The sequence below is a fragment of the Trichomycterus rosablanca genome, chromosome 10 (assembly GCF_030014385.1).
Source record: "Trichomycterus rosablanca isolate fTriRos1 chromosome 10, fTriRos1.hap1, whole genome shotgun sequence".
Lineage (NCBI taxonomy): Eukaryota > Metazoa > Chordata > Actinopteri > Siluriformes > Trichomycteridae > Trichomycterus > Trichomycterus rosablanca.
Genome location: NC_085997.1, coordinates 11737052 through 11756687, shown reverse-complemented (window position 1 = coordinate 11756687; position 19636 = coordinate 11737052). Strand labels below are relative to the sequence as shown.

The following is a 19636-nucleotide window of genomic DNA, read 5'->3' as shown; positions in this document are numbered from 1 at the left end:
CACATCTGTGAACTTTCAGAAGCTAATACAATGTTTATTTTATTAGGTAATAATATAATATAATACAAGAAAAAACAACTCCTATCTTTAAATATTTTTTTTCTTTTATGTGGAACGTCAGAATGGAAAGCAGACGAGCAGGATTTCAGATGAGCGACACTGACTCCAGTGATTCTGAGCAGTTACCCGTCTTCGATTTCTCCCAGAAGAAAAGTACAGAAAAACCAAAATCAAGCCCGGTGGATTCAGACACATTAGGTTCTGATATGACTCCTCTAGTCATACCTAATGCCAGTTGTCCTGCTAGAGGTGACGTCTATATGGTCAGCAGTGACAGTGAAGAGGAAGAGGTGTTTGTTCCTCTGGCTTTAAGACTTAAACAGAAACCGAATGGACTGCCCAGTCAAATAGGCACACACGAGGTTCGGGTGTCTGTAAATGGTAACGGAAACTTTAATATCCATTCAGTACCTGCTGCAGCTCACCGTGTTTTAACAAACTTTCATCCAGATACAGATGCAATAAGTCATCACAGTACAAGTTATGGTCCCTCTCGCTCTGTAAAAGAGCCTGTAGCAGTTACAGAGAAGTGTAAGCGAACCCCAGCGGAGATTGGGAATAGCAGAGAAGAGGCCCTGCGAAGAAAAGCTGAACGAGAGAAGCAGCAGGTTGAGAAAGAGCGAATAACAGCAGAGAAAAAAGTGCTGGTGGACACAGTAAAGGCCATGAGACCAGAGGAATGCCTTAAACACATGGTGGTAATGGTTGATCCAGGTAGGTGGCACTGTTGTTCCAGCATCTTTCTTTTTACCCCCTTTTTGCTCCCAATTGAGTCATGCTCAACTGGAACTTATCTCTCCCGTTGCCAACATTCAAGGAGACGCACAGAGCTGATTGCTTCTTTTCTTTTCACCTGCCAGGGGCAGTGTCTTACAGAGTGCACTATTGCGTGCACCCATGTGTCTCGAAGAATCTGTAGAGACAGCAATAACACCAGCGACGAGGGCCCCTCTTTCAACCATTGTCCTTCCCTTAGAAATACACAGCCAATCGTGTGTCTGTGTAGATGCCTAGCCAGCTGATAGCAGAGCTGAGATTCAAACTCAAGCACTTGAGATCTCAACACTGGTGGGCTAGTATGTTTTTACCACTGCACCACCTGAGTGCCGCCCATATTCACAGTGCTCTTTCTCACCCAGACTTGTTGATTTTTAAAAAAGCTATAGCAAGTAGTATTAACCTGTATTTGCTGAATGGATTAGTATTGATTAGATGTCTCTGTGTGTAGGTCTGCTGCAGATGGAGGGTGGTGGAGAGCTCCTGACTTCTTTGCATGCTATGGGTTGCAGCTGCGCCATTGAAAAACAGCCTCTGCCACGCAGTGTGTGCTGGATTAGACGCACGCCTTGTCCTCAGGCAAGTCCTCAACACACAAACACAAATCTTACCCTTTGTCTGTCTCTACATGTTTGCCCTGAAGGTTGTGAATTCACTGCAATAAATCTGCCCTTGTACCAGTGTGTAGGTCTGCCTTGCATCTAGTGTTTATGGCTAACACCGGACTCAGCTAAACTTAAGCTAGCAGTGGTTTGAAAAATGAATACAGTCGTGAGTTGAGTTGCAGACACAGGTAGTAAAGGATACACATGGGGCATAGCGTGATCTTCTGTATGCGGCACAGCTCTATAGGAGAATCAATTGCTGGCTTGTGTAAAGATGGGATCGCATCCTCACTCGTGTCTGAGGGGGAGGGTTTGAATCTCAGGCCCTCCTCGAGAATTTTTTATTGGGAAATGCCTAAACTGAGGAAAAAAAACACTGAAACTGGTTTCTGAAAGGCTTGATGGGTCAAAAATCTAAAGACAGCATATAAAATACGTGGTAACTCCACTCCACCTGTCTGACTTTTCTGGCACTAAATTTTTCTTAAAAAATGTTCTTAAAAAATATGAGGTCAAGTTTTATTAAGGCCCGAATTATTTATACCAAAACCAGCTCTGACATGTTATTCTTCTTTATTCATTATTCATTATGTCAACTTTCTGCAATGTAAAAACCAGCTCTGGCACTAGTTCTACTGACACCATGCTTGACAGTAGGTACAATGATGTTGGGTTTGAATACCTCATGTTTCAAATATACTTCTGGTCGTCGTGGCTGAATGACTCAGCAACAACCATCAGTTGAGCTTTATACTGCCAATGTTAGAGCAGGGGGTAATCACATCATTATTTAGTTTTTTATCTTATTACTAGCCCTAAATGGCCCCGTCCCAACTTTTTTGGAATGTGTTGCAGGCCTAAAATGCATGTATATGTATATTAACAGTTAAAATTAAGTTGACCAGGCAAAACATGAACTATCTTGGGTTTATATCTGCAATGGTAAGTTGGATCATTTTTGTGCGGAGTTTGCATGTTCTCCTCATGTGTGCGTGGGTTTCCTCCGGGAGCTCCGGTTTCCTCCCACAGTCCAAAAAACATGCATTCAGGTTAATTGGAGACACTGAATTGCCCTATAGGTGAATGGGTGTGTGTATGTGTGTCTGCTCTGCGATAGACTGGCGCCCTGTCCAGGATGTTACTGTGTGCCTTGCGCCCATTGAAAAGCTGGGATAGGCTCCAGCACCCACTCGCGACCCTAATTGGATAAGCGGTTAAGACAGTGAGTGAGTGAATATATAACCCCAAATCAGAAAAAGTTGGGACAGTATGGTAAATGCAAATAAAATAAAAAAGCAGTGTTCCTTACATTTACTTTGATTTGATTTGATTGCAGACATTTTGAACTCAAGATATTTCATGTTTTGTCTGCTCAACTTCATTTCATTTATTAATAAACATCCATTCCTGTATTTCAGGCCTGCAACACGTTCCAAAAAAAGTTGGGACAGGGGCAATTTAGGGCTAGTAATGAGGTGAAACAAAAACCAAATAGTCATGTGATTACAAACAGGTGATGTCAACAGGTGATTGTAATCATGGCGGAGTCTTTGATGAGCAAAGTTGTACAGAGTTGTTCAGTTTGTCGATCCCTCAGACGTCACTGCATCAAGAACCGCCACTCAACAATAGCTGATTTAACCACATGGGTGAGGGATTACTGTGGCAAACCTTTGTCAAGCACTACAATACAGAGTTACATGCACAAATGCCACTTAAAACATTACTGTGCAAAAAAGAAGCCTTATGTTAACCATGATCAGAGGCGCCATCGACTTCTCTGGGCTCTGAGGCATCTAGGATGGACCTTCACACAGTGGAAACGTGTATTGTGGTCAGATGAATGAGCACTCCAGGTCTTTTTTTTTTTTTTTTTTTTTTTTTTTTTTTTTGGAAAAAATGGACGTCGTGTGCTCTAGACAAAAAGACGAAAAAGACCATCCAGACTGTTATTAGCAACAAGTCCAACGGCCAGGGTCTGTCATGGTATGGAGCTGTGATTCGAATGTAATAAAAATGTTAGCTAGATATCTGAACAATCTTAATGCTAATTATTAGAAATAAAAACTATGATGTTGCGGCTTTACTTTGTTAATTATTCTGAACTTACATCAGTGTGTTTCTTAAGGTTGGATTGGGAGTTCTGAAATACCGATATTTCTGTATGTTTGGGGAAACATAACAGGCACTTCATCCGATACGACACTTCATCTTTCACTCCGACATATTAAAACATTTCTTGAAAATACGGGCGTCTGTCTGTCACTACCATGTTGCTGCTAGCATCTGACCGAGAACTTGTTTGCATTTGCGCATTAATGTGCTTAACTATTAATCTAACTTACAAGCTTCACTCCTGCTTCTTTCACAATAAATGAGCACAAACATGCTTTATTACTGTTTGTTGATGTATGTTTTTAATTATGTGTTTGCTCTTAGACTGGAGAACTCCTATCAATTCCAGACTCCCACATTCTGATCCAGGTACCAGTGGATGACTTTATTAACATGGTCCATTGTTCCACACAGGTAAGCAGCGGGTCTGCACATCTTTGTTCCATAAAACACACACTCATTACCTGCTCTGAATCTTTCACTTTAATGTTACCGTGCTAATGAGACCATTAACTTGTCAGTGTGTGCATGCTGCTTGAGTTCAGCCTTTAATAAAATCAGAGCAAAGGGGTTTGAAGGCAAGAGGGAAGCACAGAACGGCAGCTTTGACCTGAGAAGATTTAATCGAGCTATTAAGAGTAATAAATGTAATTACATGCTCATACTTTAATTATGTCCAAATGAACTGCTAGCAGGCCCTGGGTGGCACAGCTGGAAATTGAGCCACCTCACCACCTTTTGAATCCTGGGATTAAATCCCAAGCTGTGCTGTCAGCCGGTCGGGTTTCTGCTTACAGACATGATTTGTTATGTCATCAGATGGCTATTGGCATCTTATCCAGGGTGTGTTACTCCATTTCACTCCATTTTGGGGAGGCTTGACCTACTATGACCCTGACCAGCATAAAGTGGTGTCTAAAATCAAACAAATGAACTATTAGCTACTTTTGCTTTTAATGCTTGAATGCTGAATGGTGTAAAGTTGTTTGTGATGTTGCACAGGAACAAAAAGGTGGAGAAAGAAAGGAATGTGGAATTTCACTGACTGCTTGGATTCATCGCCTGATGTCCAGAAACTCTGACAGGACTCTCAGTCTCGTAGTAGTTGACATCGAGAAGTATTTTAAGTAAGTAAGAGACAATTCTTGGCATCCAGCCTGAAAATAAAAGACAGAAATATGATTGTGCAGTTTCTGTCAAGGTCAATAATTAACTCCAAACAGGAGTGAAGACAGGATGAACCTGAGATATTTCATGTTTTATCTGCTCAACTTCATTTCATTTATTAATAAACATCCATTCCTGCATTTCAGGCCTGCAACACATTCCAAAAAAAGTTGAGACAGTAAAGCATTTTCCACTTTGTAATGTTGCTATTCCTTTTCACCACACTTAAAAGATGTTTTGGCACTGAGGATACCAAGTGATTTAGTGTTTCAGCTTTTATTTTGTCCCATTCTTCCTGCAAACACGTCTTAAGATGTGCAACAGTACGGGGCCGTCGTTGTCACATTTTTCCTTTCAAAATTCTTTATTGGGGACAAGGTCAGGACTGCAGGCAGGCCAGTTCAGTACCCGTACCCTCTTCTTCTGCAGCCATGCCTTTGTAATGTGTGCAGCATGTGGTTTTGCATTGTCTTGTTGAAAAATACATGGACGTCCCTGGAAAATATGACATCTTTAAGGCAGCATATGTTGCTCTAAGATCTCAATGTTCTTTTCTGCATTAATGCTGCCACCACAGAAGTGTAAATGACCTTTGCCAAGGGCACTGACACAGCCCCATACCATGACAGACCCTGTCTGGATGGTCCTATTTGTCTTTGGTCCGGAGCACACGGCGTCTATTTTGTCCAAAAAAAAAAGACATGGAATGCTGATTCATCTAACCAAAATATTCCTCTCGATTCCTTGAATGGTTTAATGATATTATGCACTGTAGAGAGAGAAAAATGCAAATCCCTTCACACATTTGTTGGCAAACTGGAGATCCTCTGATCATCATGCTTATCAAAGACTCAGCCTTTCCTGGATGCTGCCTTTGTACCAAACCATGATTACAATCACCTGTTGGTGGCCGCTCAGGTGGCGCTGCGGTAAAAAGTACGCTAGCACACCAGAGTTGGGGTTTCGAATACATCGTGTTGAATCTCAGCTCTGCCTTCCGACTGGGCTGGGCGGCTGCATGAACAACGATTGGCTGTTGTTTAGGGTTAGGGGTAAAAAGTCGGATCATAGGTCCTCATAACTGGTGCAACTGCAGCCCCTGCTGGCTGACTGATGGCGTCTGCACAGGGCTGAGGAATAATGCTGATGGGGGTGTGGCCCTCCGTACACAGTGCCTGAACTCGACTCGTGCAGGTGAAAAATGCAGTTTGTACTGACTGTATGTGCCGGAGGGGGTGTATGTCAGTTGAGAGGCGTCCTCAGTCAGCGGCAAAGGGTCGAATCATTATAGAGGACGCAATCAGGGTAATTGGACACGACTAGATTAGGGGGGAAAATTGGGGGAAAAAAGTGGGGGAAAATAGAAAAAAAAAACAATCACCTGTTTGGAATCACATCACTTTAGTTTTTTCACCTTATTACTAGCCCTAAATTGCCCCCGTCCCAACTTTTTTTGGAATGTGTTACAGACACACTGAAATGCAGGAATGAATGTTTATTAATAAATGAAATGTTGAGCAGACAAAACATGAAATATCTTGGGTTTAAACTGTCTGCAATCAAATAAAAGTCAAAGTAAATGTAAGGAACACATTTTTATTTTATTTGCATTTTCCATACTGTCCCAACTTTTTTTGATTTGGGGTTGTAATTGCCATTTTGTACTCATCGGTCTACACTTCATCACTTCTAATGATGACATGAAAACATGAGTTAGAGTTTTTAAAAAGAATTCAAAATTAAAAACCTTTAAAAAAAATTATTATAAACAAAAGTTTTCAGACCCTTTATTCAATACTGTGGAGAAGCCCCTTTGGTAGCAATTACAGCTGCAAGTTGTCTTGGATACATCTATACAAGCTTTGCACACCTGGATTTGGGCAGTTTATTCCATTTTCATGGTCGATCCTCTTAAGCTTCGTCAGGTTGGATGGTGAGCATCATGTCTCCACAGATGCTCGATGGGGTTTCAGTGTGGGCTTTGGATGGGCCTTTCAGGGACATTCAGAGACTTGTTCCATAGCCATTTCATTTCCGTTTTGGATGCTTGTCTCTAGTTATTATCATGTTTAAATGTTACCTGTCTGAGTTTACATGCACTCTGGATGAGGTTTTCTTTATCAATGTTCCTGTAGCTTGATGCTTTTACCACCATATTTCACTGTAAGGATGGTAGTAGCCAGGAGATCTACAGTACCTGTTTTTTTTTGTCAGACAAAGTACTTACTGTTCTGCCTAAAGAGTTTCATTTTCATCTCATCAGACCACAGAATCTCCTAATGTAGTTAGAGTTTTTGCATGGATTTTAGCAAAGTTCAAGTGCGCCTTCATATGTCTGTTATTGAATGGTGGCATCCCTGTCTGTCCAACAGGTTTTTTGATTTTAGGACTTTTGGATTTAGGCTGCATTCATGATACATGGCAAAACCACTTTTGCGCTGGCCATGCTATTGTTTGCTATGGTCACTTAGCTTGCCGCTGTGCTAACATGAGCATTTAGCAATGCACAGAACTGCCACTTTGACGCTTTCTACCGCATACTTGGCCAATTTTTACAGTGCACCAAAAGGACACAATGTTTATATGATGTACACAGAAGTGCCCAGCCCCAGTAATTCACGTTAATTGGTCTTTTAAGCAAGATTTACTATTTTTACCTCAATCGATTTAGCTACAATTTTAAACTAGAAATTTTACATTACTTTCTATTTTTAATTACTTTAGCCTATCACATGTCATCACCACTTGCCTCTGCTGATTTTCTATAGCACCAATGTCATTTCAGCAGTTTACTGTCATGCTCACTGTTGGCCTATTTCATTGTGTAGTAAATGTGACTTGGCTCTTTTATACCTTGTTATGGGGCTAGTTTAGATTTCACATGATCTGCTTGAACTCATTTGTAGGAGTCAGAATTCTAAGAGTAATCAGAAGTTTCGAGACAGGGTGCTAAACGTGGCACCCCAAGGAGGAATAAAAAAGAAAAAGAAGAATGAGGTGGAGCTGCTACCTGAAGTCTCTCGAGTAGAAATGGAAGAGGTATGATAAATCTGATTTAGCATTTTTACTTAAACAACAGCAGTGTTTAATTGAGGACCAATTTTTTATTTACATTTATGGCATTTAGCAGATGCTTTTAATCCAAATTACAATCTACGCCTTGCTCAAGGGCCAAACAAGGGCAACTCTGTGGCTGTGGGGCTTGAACTGCGATCTTCCGATTACTATGAAACCACAAGTAATTTCTGGACAGGTGTGCCAATTAAGGGTTAAGGAACTTGCTCAAGGGTCCAACAGTGGTAGCCTGGCAGCTTTGAATCTTCAAACTTTTGGTTACTAGTCCAGTATATTAATTACTGAGCCAGCATTGCTTGAATGATTATACAAGTAATACTGGTTCTTTTGCTGTTTTGCTATTGGTTGGGCTGTTGCATCACTGGCTCTTTTGTAATCAAACACACTTGCCATAAAAAGCTGGCGACAGCCCGAGTTACTCATGTGAGACCCTGTTTCATTATGTAGTCTTGTCATTAAGCGGCCCATTCGAGCAGCACCATTGCTCTGCTAACTAGACGTACAAAACATTTGATGTAAACCGGAATACAACAGTCATGTAACTCTTGGAGCACAACATGTCCACTGTATTGCCAAATGTATGTGGACACCCCTCCTAATTATTTAGCTCTGATGTTTCAAGCACATGCGTTGCTAACAGATTTATCACATCAATCATTTAAAATGAATGAAATGCTTCCAACGTTGTGGCAACTGTGGCTACTGTTCCAGCATGGTTTGGCGTCTGGGAACATAGCATGGTCCATAAGACATGGTTTGACCAGTGCCCTGCACAGACTTCTGACTTCAACCCCATTATCCCTTTGGGATACATTGGAATGAATTCATTGTCCAATATTAGTGTCCATGTCCATGTGATGTCATTATAGTGACAATAGAAGTTTATAGAGAATAAAAGTTTACAGTCTCTCATTTGTAATGAGGATGTGATATTGGGTTTAATGGAGTGATATAATTATAGATAAAGAAAAATAAGTATTTACAAATGTAACTGTGGAAAAAGTAACTGCTCCCCTCTGGCATGCGTTCTGTCATCAACTGCTTCTTTTTACCTGCTAAAACCTGCCATAATCTCTAATGCACGCGCCTCCACCAGCCAGTAAAAGTCACAGTTGCAGCAGCAATCCCTTCCTCAGACACAGCCAATTGTGCCTGTGCGGGCCACTGGCCAGTCGATAGCACAACTGAGATTCAATCTCGAAAGTTCGAGATGTCAGTGGCGGTGCGCTAACACGTGCCGCTGTGCCCACGGAGCATATTTAGACATATTTAAACCGCATTTTGGATCAAGAAGGCTAAAGAATATTTCTGATACAGTTGCATAAAATTAACCTGATGCATAAACATTATGAAGACCTTTGTACAGTGGATGGAAGTTGCTTGAGTGCTGTCAGCCAGTCAGTTATCCATTTAAAATTATTTTAGTTATCTGTCAGTGTAGCTTCTTTTCTTAACATCTAAATGCTTTGCCATGTCCCTGTTCTTCAGGCTTTAGTTGACCTACAGCTGCACACAGGGGTTCAGGTCCATTTTCACTCAACCTGGAAGGACTTCACTAATTACGTTACTATGTCAACCAAGGCTGTAGCTGAAGCTCCATTCAAGTGAGTGGGTGGCAGGTGCCCTAATACACATCTCTATTTTTCTTCCATCAGTGTGCTCAGAGCTATACATAGGCTGAGGTGTCAGATTGCGGCATTACTGTCTGTTCCATGTGTGTGGGTGTATGTGTGGGTGTATGTGTGGGTGTATGTGTGTGTGTTTGTTTGGCAGGCGTGACCGGGAGAAGACAGGTTTTAGCTTTTGTCTGGATGGTGAATGGGCAGGTGGCCAGAAAGTGGAGCGTACAGGAAAAGGTTTGCTGCAGGTATGGAAGAGGCAAATCCAGCAGTTAAATCGGGTCAGTGCAGACATGGCTACGGCTATACTCAGCAGATACCCATCTCCTCAGCTTCTTACCCAGGTAAAAACTACACTGTATAAAAATACTTCACATGCACTATAACACTATATACTGCCCAGAGTTTTGCTGTCTTTAGAGAGATCATATCCATCTATAACACTGAGGGCCAAGCAAACAGACAATATCCACACACCCTTATTTAAAGCCCTGTCCACATACACCGATCAGCCATAACATTAAAACCACCTCCTTGTTTCTACACACATTGACCATTTTATCGGCTTTGCTTACCATATAGAAGCACTTTGTAGTTCTGCAATTACTGACTGTAGTCCATCTGTTTCTCTACATGATTTGTTAGCTCCCTTTCACCCTGTTCTTTAATTATCAGGACCACCACTGAGCAGGTATTATTTAGGTGGTGGATGATTCTCAGCACTGCAGTAACACTGAAATGGTGGTGGTGTGTTAGTGTGTGTTGTGCTGTTATGAGTGGATAAGACACAGTAGCACTGCTGGAGTTTTTAAACACTTCACTGTCACTGCTGGAATGAGAATAGTCCACCAACCAAAAATATCCAGCCAACAGCGCCCTGTGGGCAGCGTTCTGCGACCATTAATGAAGGTCCAGAAGATGACCAACTCAAACCGCAGCAATAGATGAGCGATCATCTCTGACTTTACATCTACAAGGTGGACCAACTAGGTAGGAGTGTCAGAGTGGACAGTGAGAGGAAACTCCAGCAGCGCTGCTGTGTCTGATCCACTCATACCAGCACAACACTAACACACCACCACCATGTCAGTCACTGCAGTGCTGAGAATCATCCACCACCTAAATAATACCCACTCTGTGGTGGTCCTGACCATTGAAGAACAGCATGAAAGGGAGCTAACAAAGCATGCAGAGAAATAGATGGACTACAGTCAGTAATTGTAGAACTACAAAGTGCTTCTATATGGTAAGTGGAGCTGATAAAATGGACAGTGAGTGTAGAAACAAGGAGGTGGTTTTAATGTTATGGCTGATTAGTGTATATGCCATATTTTCCATTTGAGTAAAAATGAAACAAAAATTGTAACACAAGAATTGTATTTGAAAATATCTGCATTCACATGCAAGACCCTTAACCCTCAATTGCTTAGATTGTGTTTAGTCAGAATTGTAAGTCACTTTGGATAAATGAGTCTAAATGTACAATTGTGATTGAATACAATCCAAGCAATTAAGGGTTTGTTGATCCAAGCAATTGAGGGCCTTGTTTAGATGGCCAACAGTAGTAACAATGTTACCCTACGCATTGACACTTCAATATGCAGTTTGTGTTTTCAGTGTCTTACACCAGTAGGTCCATTTATATACAGTATTTCTGGTTTATTCTAGGCATACAAGCTGTGTAAATCTGAACGTGAGAAAGTTGCTCTGCTGTCAGACTTGCTGATTCGTCGTGGGGAGGGAGTGACCTCAACTACACGAAGGATTGGCCCAGAGCTTTCTAAAAGAGTCTTCTTGTTAATGAACTCATCCGACCCCCAGCAGACTATTGATTCTATTGTGTAAATATATGTGTATAAAACCCTGGATTTTATGGTTATAGGCATTCAGATTTTGGAAAAACAAAAAACACAGCGAGGCATAACAAGCAACAGTAAGTCACAATTATGACATTTAAGCTAAATAACATTTGGCATTTCTGTTCATTTTACAACTTAACCTTTATAGTAGTATAATAATACATGTACTTTGATGATGAACAGCCGTTTATCAATGTGAACAATACAATTTAAAATCCAAAACCTATTTCAAAATATGTTAAGATGTTTATATGTTGAAAATGTTTTGTAGACACTTGACTGGTGCAGTGGTCTATTATGAGATCCAGACATCTGACCAGCTATTACAACAACCACTCCTCTGAGAAGGCTGAGTCAAGTCTCTGTGCTGGCCATTGGAGTTTCTATAAACCAGACTGTTTGTGTCTTTATAGATCTAGCTTTGTGCACAGTAGCACAATAATGCTGGAACAGGAAAGGGCATTCTCTAAACTGTTGCTGTAAAGTCATATAATTCCCTTTATATCATTAATTTATTTGACCGGTTAGCAATTGTTATTGGCTAAAACATAACTGTATCTCTGAAACAGCAACAGGATAAACGTCTAAATAGGGACAAGTTGTGAACCTGTAAGTGAGTCGTAAGGTGGATAGGGTGAATGTGTCACAACACAGTGCATTGTAACATCAGTGTATAAGCCTGCCTAGGCAAAGACAGTCGAAGTGTCTGTTCTCACTTAGTCTAAAGCACCTACAATGGGCTGCAGGCATCAGAACCGAACATTGGTGCACAGAAAGAAGGTGGAGTGGTCTAAGGTACCTCATTGTTCTTCCACGATTGTGTAGACAGCCGGGCACATGTTCAGATTTTAAACAAAGTTAGTACAGTAGTTTGCAATCAAATACAATTAATATGCTAATCAAGGGTCTTTTCAACAACACTGAGTAGTACAGTTCTACCTTAACATGGGACCATGCAGCAAAATATCAGAATCATTTCTGTTAACAGGATAAAATGACAGATCAATATGTGCAAACGTTAATTTAAAATGCAGCCAGTTTCCCAGCGGTTCCATATTAATGAATTTTAGTTTTTGTGTTGATTACGTATTTTAGTTTCCATCTTTATGATTAAAATCATTCAAATGCATTTCCTATTCGTTTGACTGCAGGCATGCAATGTTTGATGCTGATGGATGTAATATTTGCAGAGCTGCTCTGATTGATTAAAAAATGATTTAAATCAAACAACATTTTTTCGACAGGTGGCATTTATTGAACAATGACTTATTAATAATGTTTCTAATTCAGATATAAAAGTAACACAAAAAATGTAAACATGTAAAATGCAAATTCTTTTCAATTCATTTTCTTTATCCTGATTAGGGTCGCAGTAGGTCTGATTTTCCAGAAATCACTAGGCACAATGCAGTAACATGACGCAAATCTATCGCAGGACCTCAGCCATTTTCCCTCCAGACACATAGCCAATCATGTTTGTATGTAGATGCCCAACCCGCCAGAAACACCGCTGGGGAGCCGCACCCTGGATGCCAGCAGTAGTGCTAACGTAATTTATTGCGCCAATGCTAATATTTACATATGAAATACCTACTATAGCTGTTTTTCCTCAATGTTTCTGACAGCAAAAAAAACAAAACTGAAACAGTGTGTGAGACATGAATATGTGGAATATGTTTCAGTTGAAAAGATGTAATTGCAAGCCAGGTCTTTTTGTCCAGCAATTGGACCTGACCTCAGAAAGGGAAAAAAATACACACACACACACATACACAAAGTATTGTTATAGACAGAAGTGGCGGTGGGTAGGAGAGAGGGACCTATTTGAAAGCCCATAGTTTTGGAATGGGGTGTCTTACAAGTGTGGGCTTTCAGGTAGTGCAGTTGTAAACTATCCAGGGTTTGAATCTCCAGTGGTGCTATCGGCCCCGTGATGGACTGGCATCCTGTCTGGCGTGTAATACTGCATTGCACACAGTGATTCCAGGAGATATCAGATCCACAGTAAACCTGACAAGGATAAAGCAGTGGTAAAACATAAGAATAAAATGTAAGAATTCTCTAACGCTTATTCTAAGGTGTCCATATACTTTTAGCCATATAGTGTACTTCTGATTTATAACTAATTTTATTATTGCTATCTTGCAATTATATTGTTTCAGGTTTGTTTTTATTAATGTTTTCTCATCAGCAATGTGTCAGTGACATTTTTATGTACATTTAACGTCTTGTAAATGTTTTGACAGTGAATGTATGTTCTCTTTTACACTTGCTATTAAATGTTTATATAAAAGTACAGTAGTTTGGTGTGTTTGTGTTATACTTCTGCTTTTAAAGCACAGATTTTTCTGTTTTCAAGGCGTTGGTAAAAGCCAGCTGAGCTTCATTCAGCCCTGGGCTCAGATTCAGTGTGTGGTTCTCAGAAATGCTTTACACTTAAAGCAATTTTCCGCTGCCACTGACCTGCCACTTGATGCAGCGTAAAGGACTGGAGGTCACATCCATACCAGCGGCTTGTATTTTGCTTCGCTCTTCTGTCTACTCTTGCTCTGGAGGGGTGTAACAGGGCATCAGTAATAGCAGAAACAACAATTTGCTTACTCTTGCTGTTATTATTTTTTTTCTCAGCAATACAGTCATTTTCCTGGCTGAAATGTCTCCTCGAGCAAAAATATGCTACACAGCCGTCTTCAAACTCTAAAGGCTCATGGCTCATTTCCAGCACATTAGGGACTGGCACCGGACCAAGCCGTGTGGTGTTGTATGAAACGAGCGGCAGGTTAACGAGCCGGTGAATGTGCTTAAGAGATGAACTGTGTGTAGCTATATCGTCCACAAAGCCTTCCTTTCTTGGTGTTAAACTAACCATAACTTTGCTGAATTTTATCATATATACACTGATAAGCCTAAACATTAGGACCACATGCCTAATATGCTGCCAAAACAGCTCTGACCCACTGAGTCATAGACTTCACCAGATGTCTGAAGGAGTTCTGAGGTATCTGTTACCAGCAGGTCCATTTGACTTCTGACTCATGTTGCGAAGTGGATAATACTAGAGTGCATTCTGGTGCCATCTCTTACCCTGGTTAAGGTGCACAAGTGCCAGGTCGTACCCATAATCTTGAAGAAAACAGGATTAATCAGACCAGATCAGACCTTGTTTCATTGCTCATATGTCCAGTTCTGATGTCTTCATGCCTCTTTTTTGGTGCTCTTACATTTACATTTTCAGCATTTAGCAGACGCTTTTATCCAAAGCGACTTACACAATGAGCAATTGAGGGTTAAGGGCCTTGCTCAGGGACCCAACAGTGGCAACTTGGTGGTGGCGGGGCTTGAACCGGCAACCTTCTGTTTACGAGCCCAGTACCTTAACCACTGAGCTATCACTGCTCTTAACAGTGGGCAGGAGTTAACTGAACAATTTGACTGTCCTGTGAGTATGCAGCCTCATACACAGAAGAGTTTGATGCACAGTGTGTTGATGAATTCACCTTATTATCAGTATTAAAATGGTTTGCAATTAAAGTCACAGTACCTCTTTAGGTGGTTTGTACCAGACGTCATATCCTTCATGTCTTCTGGCACTGATTCTTCGCTGCCCAAGTGGTTAGTGGTTAGTGGTTCATGGCTTGTCCTTTCTCAAGCCACTGTTGTTGGGTCTTCACTACAGCTGCCTGTGAGCAACCCGTTCTGTTTTGGAGATCTTATAACCCAATCTACTGACCATTAAGATTTGACCCTTTTTAAGCTCACTCAGGTCTTTATACAATGTACTGAGAGGAACATTCATCTGCCCAACATTGACCTATTTCTGACCCTCATATGCACTTCTAAAAGAACTCCAAAACTACTGTGCAGACAGATCTTCTGTGCAGCTCTCGATATTGAATAAAATGCATTAAACATCCTGACTGCAATTTGCTAAATGGCATAGAAAGTACTCTGGTAACATGAGAACAAGATTCTCCCATCTGATGAGATGAAATTTAATAATGAAATTTTTGGTTTAGTTCCACATTCAAAAAATATGCAGAAGGTACAGTGGATCATTGCGCTATCCTCAATATCCTCCTTTGTCACCCCTGCCTGCTGGCTTTATCATCAGCACCCTTTTCCCGATAGAACTCTCATCCCTCCACTGCACATGCCCAAACCATCTCAATCTTTTCTCTCTAACTTTGTTACTAAAACACCCTACCCGTGCTGTCCCTCTAACAAACTCATTCCCAATGTTGTTCATCCTCATCCAATCTAACAAGAATCACATCTTTATACACCAACCAGGAATAACATTATGACCACCTTCCTGATATTGTGATGGTCCTCCTTTTGCTGCCAAAATGCCCTGACCTGTCCAGGCATGGACTCCACTAGACCCCTAAAGGTGTGCTGTGGTATCTGGCACCAAGATGGTTAGCAGTAGATCTTTTAGTTGTAAGGTGGTGCCTCCATGGATCGGATTTGTTTGTCCAGCAACTTCCACAGATCCTCGATTGGATTGAGATCTGGGGAATTTGAGGCCAGTAAAAGTGAAAAACTCAAACTCGTAGTTGTGCTCCTCAAACCATTCCTGAAGCATTTTTGCTTTGTGTCAGGGTGCATTATCCTGCTGAAAGAGGCCACAGTCATCAGGGATTACCGTTTCCATGAAAGGGTGTACATGGTCTGCAACAATGCTTAGGTAGGTGGTACGTGTCAAAGTAACATCCACATGGATGGCAGAACCCAAGGTTTCCCAGCAGAACATTGCCCAAAGCATCACACTGCCGACTTGCCTTCTTCCCATAGTGCATCCTGGTGCCATGTGTTCCCCAGGTAAGCGACGCACACGCACCCGGCCATCCACGTGATATAAATGAAACGTGATTCATCAGACCAGGCCACCTTTTTCTAATGCTCCAGGCTCCATTTCCGATGCCAATTTCCATTCCCATTGTTGGCGCTTTCGGAGGTGAACGAAGGTCAGCATGGGCACCCTGACTGGTCTGCGGGTGTGCAGTCCCATACGCAACAAACTGCGATGCACTGTGTATTCTGACACCTTTCTATCAGAACCAGCATTAACTTCTTCAGCAATTTGAGCTACAGTAGCTCGTCTGTTGGATCGGAACACACGGGCCAGCCTTTGCTCTCCACGTGCATCAATGAGCCTTGGCCGCCCATGACCCTGTCGCGGGTTTATCACTGTTCCTTCCTTGGACCACTTTTGATAGATACTGACCACTGCAGACCGGGAACACCCCACAGGTGCTGCATATTGGGAAAATGCTCTAGCCATCACAATTTGCCTTTTTTTTTGCTTCTAACACATCAACTTTGAGGATAAATTGTTCACTTGCTGCATAATATATCTGATTACAACTGGCATAATTTGGTGTAGCCGTTAAATAGTTAAACAATAGTTTGGGATTAGTTAGAGCAAATAATGAATTTATTGGAGATTTAGCCGCTTAGAATTAATAGCTGCTTTCTGGTTTATCTGCAGCTTTGGGACAGATCCAGTACTAAAGGTGGGTATAATGTATGAATCCTGTTATCTACCTCGGTGCTGCATTGTGTCCTCATAATCTGCTCTCATACAGTAACTGGATTATTTTACTGCTAATTCTTAGTGGCCCTGGGTGAAGATTAATAAGGACCTGAGTTGGCAGTAGTAGTAGTCTAGGCTGGTGTCACTTTCGAGTTACACAGTGTTGACAATGTTTTACTCAGCGTCTTGTGGTGAGGGATCTTATCTTGCTGACCAAAGCACAGCTGTGGGTGTTGTTAGTTTTTTCGATCGTGGTTTACTTGCTTCCTGCTCTTTCATGTACATAGAATCCCTTACATACAGCCATATTCTGTATTTTCTTGGCTTCCATTAGCTAATGCTAATTCACTCTTATTAAAATTCCACTCTGTTTCCTATATGCTAAGTAGTCATATTCTGGGCTCCGTGTTTCATTCCCAAGACAGTACATCTGGATAATTATTTGCAAACCAGCCAAAGTATTTTGCATTATATTATCAGTGGTTTGCATATTGAAGTTTATGGGTTTTTATTGTGATACCAACCATAGATGCCTCTAGGCTTAGATTTTTTTTTTTTTAAACAGTGGTATTGTAACTGTGTGTGGGCCCTGGGGGAGCTCAGGAAAATGAAATATATAAAATAACAATAGTTCATCAATTACCTAATGGATGAACAATTGTATTTCAAATTACCATTTTGAAATATAAGCACTTGGCTGAAATTACTCTAGCCCACCACCGCATGGATCCAGGGATCAAATCCACAGCTGTGATGGCCGAGGTGATGGATTGGCATCCTGTCTGGGGTATGTTACTACAGTCAAGCCGGAAAGTCTGCACACCCCTTTCAACCCCTTTCCGGCTTGACAGTACATTACCAGGATTTATTATTATTATTTGTAATTATCATTATTATTCATATTATTATTATATCACATTAACTTTTTCTGTTGGGTGGCACGGTGGCTCAGTGGGTAGCATTGTCGCATCACAGCAAGAAGGTCCTGAGTTCGATCCCCAGGTGGGTCCTTTCTGTGTGCAGTCCTTTCAAGTCAAAGTCAAGTCATATTTATTTATATAGTGCTTTTTACAATAGACATTGTCTCAAAGCAACTTTACAAAATTCAGGACCAACAGATACAAAAACCCCGGTTAAGCAAGCCGAGGGCGACAGTGGCAAGGAAAAACTCTCTTAAAATTACAGGAAGAAACTTTGAGAGGAACCAGACTCAGCAGGGCCCATCCTTTCCAGGTCCTTTTGTGTGGAGTTTGCATGTTCTCCCCGTGTCGGTGTGGGTTTCCTCTTGGAGCTCCAGTTTCCTACCAAAGTCCAAAGACATGCAAGTGAGGTGAATTGGAGATACTAAATTGTCCATGACTGTGTTTGAAATTAAACTTGTAAACTGATGAATCTTGTGTAATGAGTAACTACCGTTTCTGTCATAAATGTAACCAAAGTGTGTAAAACATCACGTTAAAATCCTAATAAATAAATACATAAATATAAATACATTGTCTGTCAGCCATTTAAAGTTTTCTATGAATAAATAAACATATTAAATTGTGTTTATTCATTTCATTTTCATTATTTCAATTCATTCCAGGGCTTTGTCCACCCCCTCAGACACAGCCAATCATATCAGTAATTTAACCTGAATCTCAGTGGAGGGGGACTAGCGTAGACTGGGGCCCCACCCAAGCTCTGAATGGAAAAAAAAAATCTACTTATCATTTACATATAAAACATTAGCATTTATATAAAGCAATATATAAGCATTTAGCATGATATAAGCATACTATTTACACTGATCAGCCATAACATTAAAACCACCTCCTTGTTTTTACCCAAATTGTCCATTTTATCAGCTCCACTTAGCATATAGAAGCACTTTGTAGTTCTACAATTACTGACTGTAGCCCATCTGTTTCTCTGCATGCTTTGTTAGCCCCCTTTCATGCTTCAATGGTCAGGACCACCACAGAGTATGTATTATTTGGGTGGTGGATCATTCTCAGCACTGAAGTGACACTGACATGGTGGTGGTGTGTTGGTGTGTGTTGTGCTGGTATAAGGGGATAGGACACAACAATGCTGATGGAGTTTTTAAACACCTCACTGTCACTGCTGGACTGTGAATAGTCCACCAACCAAAAATATATCCAGCCAACAGCTCCCCGTGGGCAGCGTCCTGTGACCACTGATGAAGGTCCAGAAGATGACCAACTCAAACAGCAGCAACAGATGAGCGATCGTCTCTGACTTTACATCTACAAAGTGGACCAACTAGGTAGGAGCGTATAATAGAGTGGACAGTGAGTGGACACAGTATTTAAAAACTCCATCAGCATTGCTGTGTCTGATCCACTCATACCAGCACAACACACACTAACACACCACCACCATGTCAGTGTCACTGCAGTGCTGAGAATGATTCACCACCTAAATAATACCTGCTCTGTGGTGGTCCTGACCATTAAAAAACAGGGTGAAAGCAGGCTAAAACAGTATGTAGAGAAACAGACGGACTACAGTCAGTAATTGTGGAACTTCAAAGTGCTTCTATATGGTAAGTGAAGCTGATAAAATAGACAGTTAGTGTAGAAACAAGGCAGTGGTTTTAATGTTATGGCTGATCCGTGTATATGTGACACAGCAGGCATTTATCTTTTACAGTGTTAACACATTATACTGAAGGATAAGAAAATTAATTTGTGTGTGTGTGTGTGTATTTTACTCCAATTGTCATTTTGTCCAGATAATGACCCATTTTGTAGTTGATCCCTTGCTACAGTTCTGTGGGAAAAAAAAGGAATCGGTCCACAGCTTTCCATCTGTTCCCAG

General features: G+C 41.1%; 1 protein-coding gene across 1 annotated transcript; it reads left to right on the top strand.

Annotated features, from left to right (window-relative positions):
• The first annotated feature begins 122 nt into the window (after window positions 1-122).
• On the top strand, window positions 123-13477 carry eme1 (essential meiotic structure-specific endonuclease 1). Its single transcript, XM_063003920.1, has 9 exons — window positions 123-774; window positions 1289-1416; window positions 3882-3971; window positions 4560-4684; window positions 7631-7763; window positions 9288-9403; window positions 9573-9762; window positions 11087-11351; window positions 11549-13477. The coding sequence occupies exons 1-8, from the start codon at window positions 123-125 to the stop codon at window positions 11261-11263; spliced, it is 1611 nt and encodes a 536-aa protein (XP_062859990.1). The 3' UTR covers window positions 11264-11351; window positions 11549-13477.
• Window positions 13478-19636: the final 6159 nt, after the last annotated feature.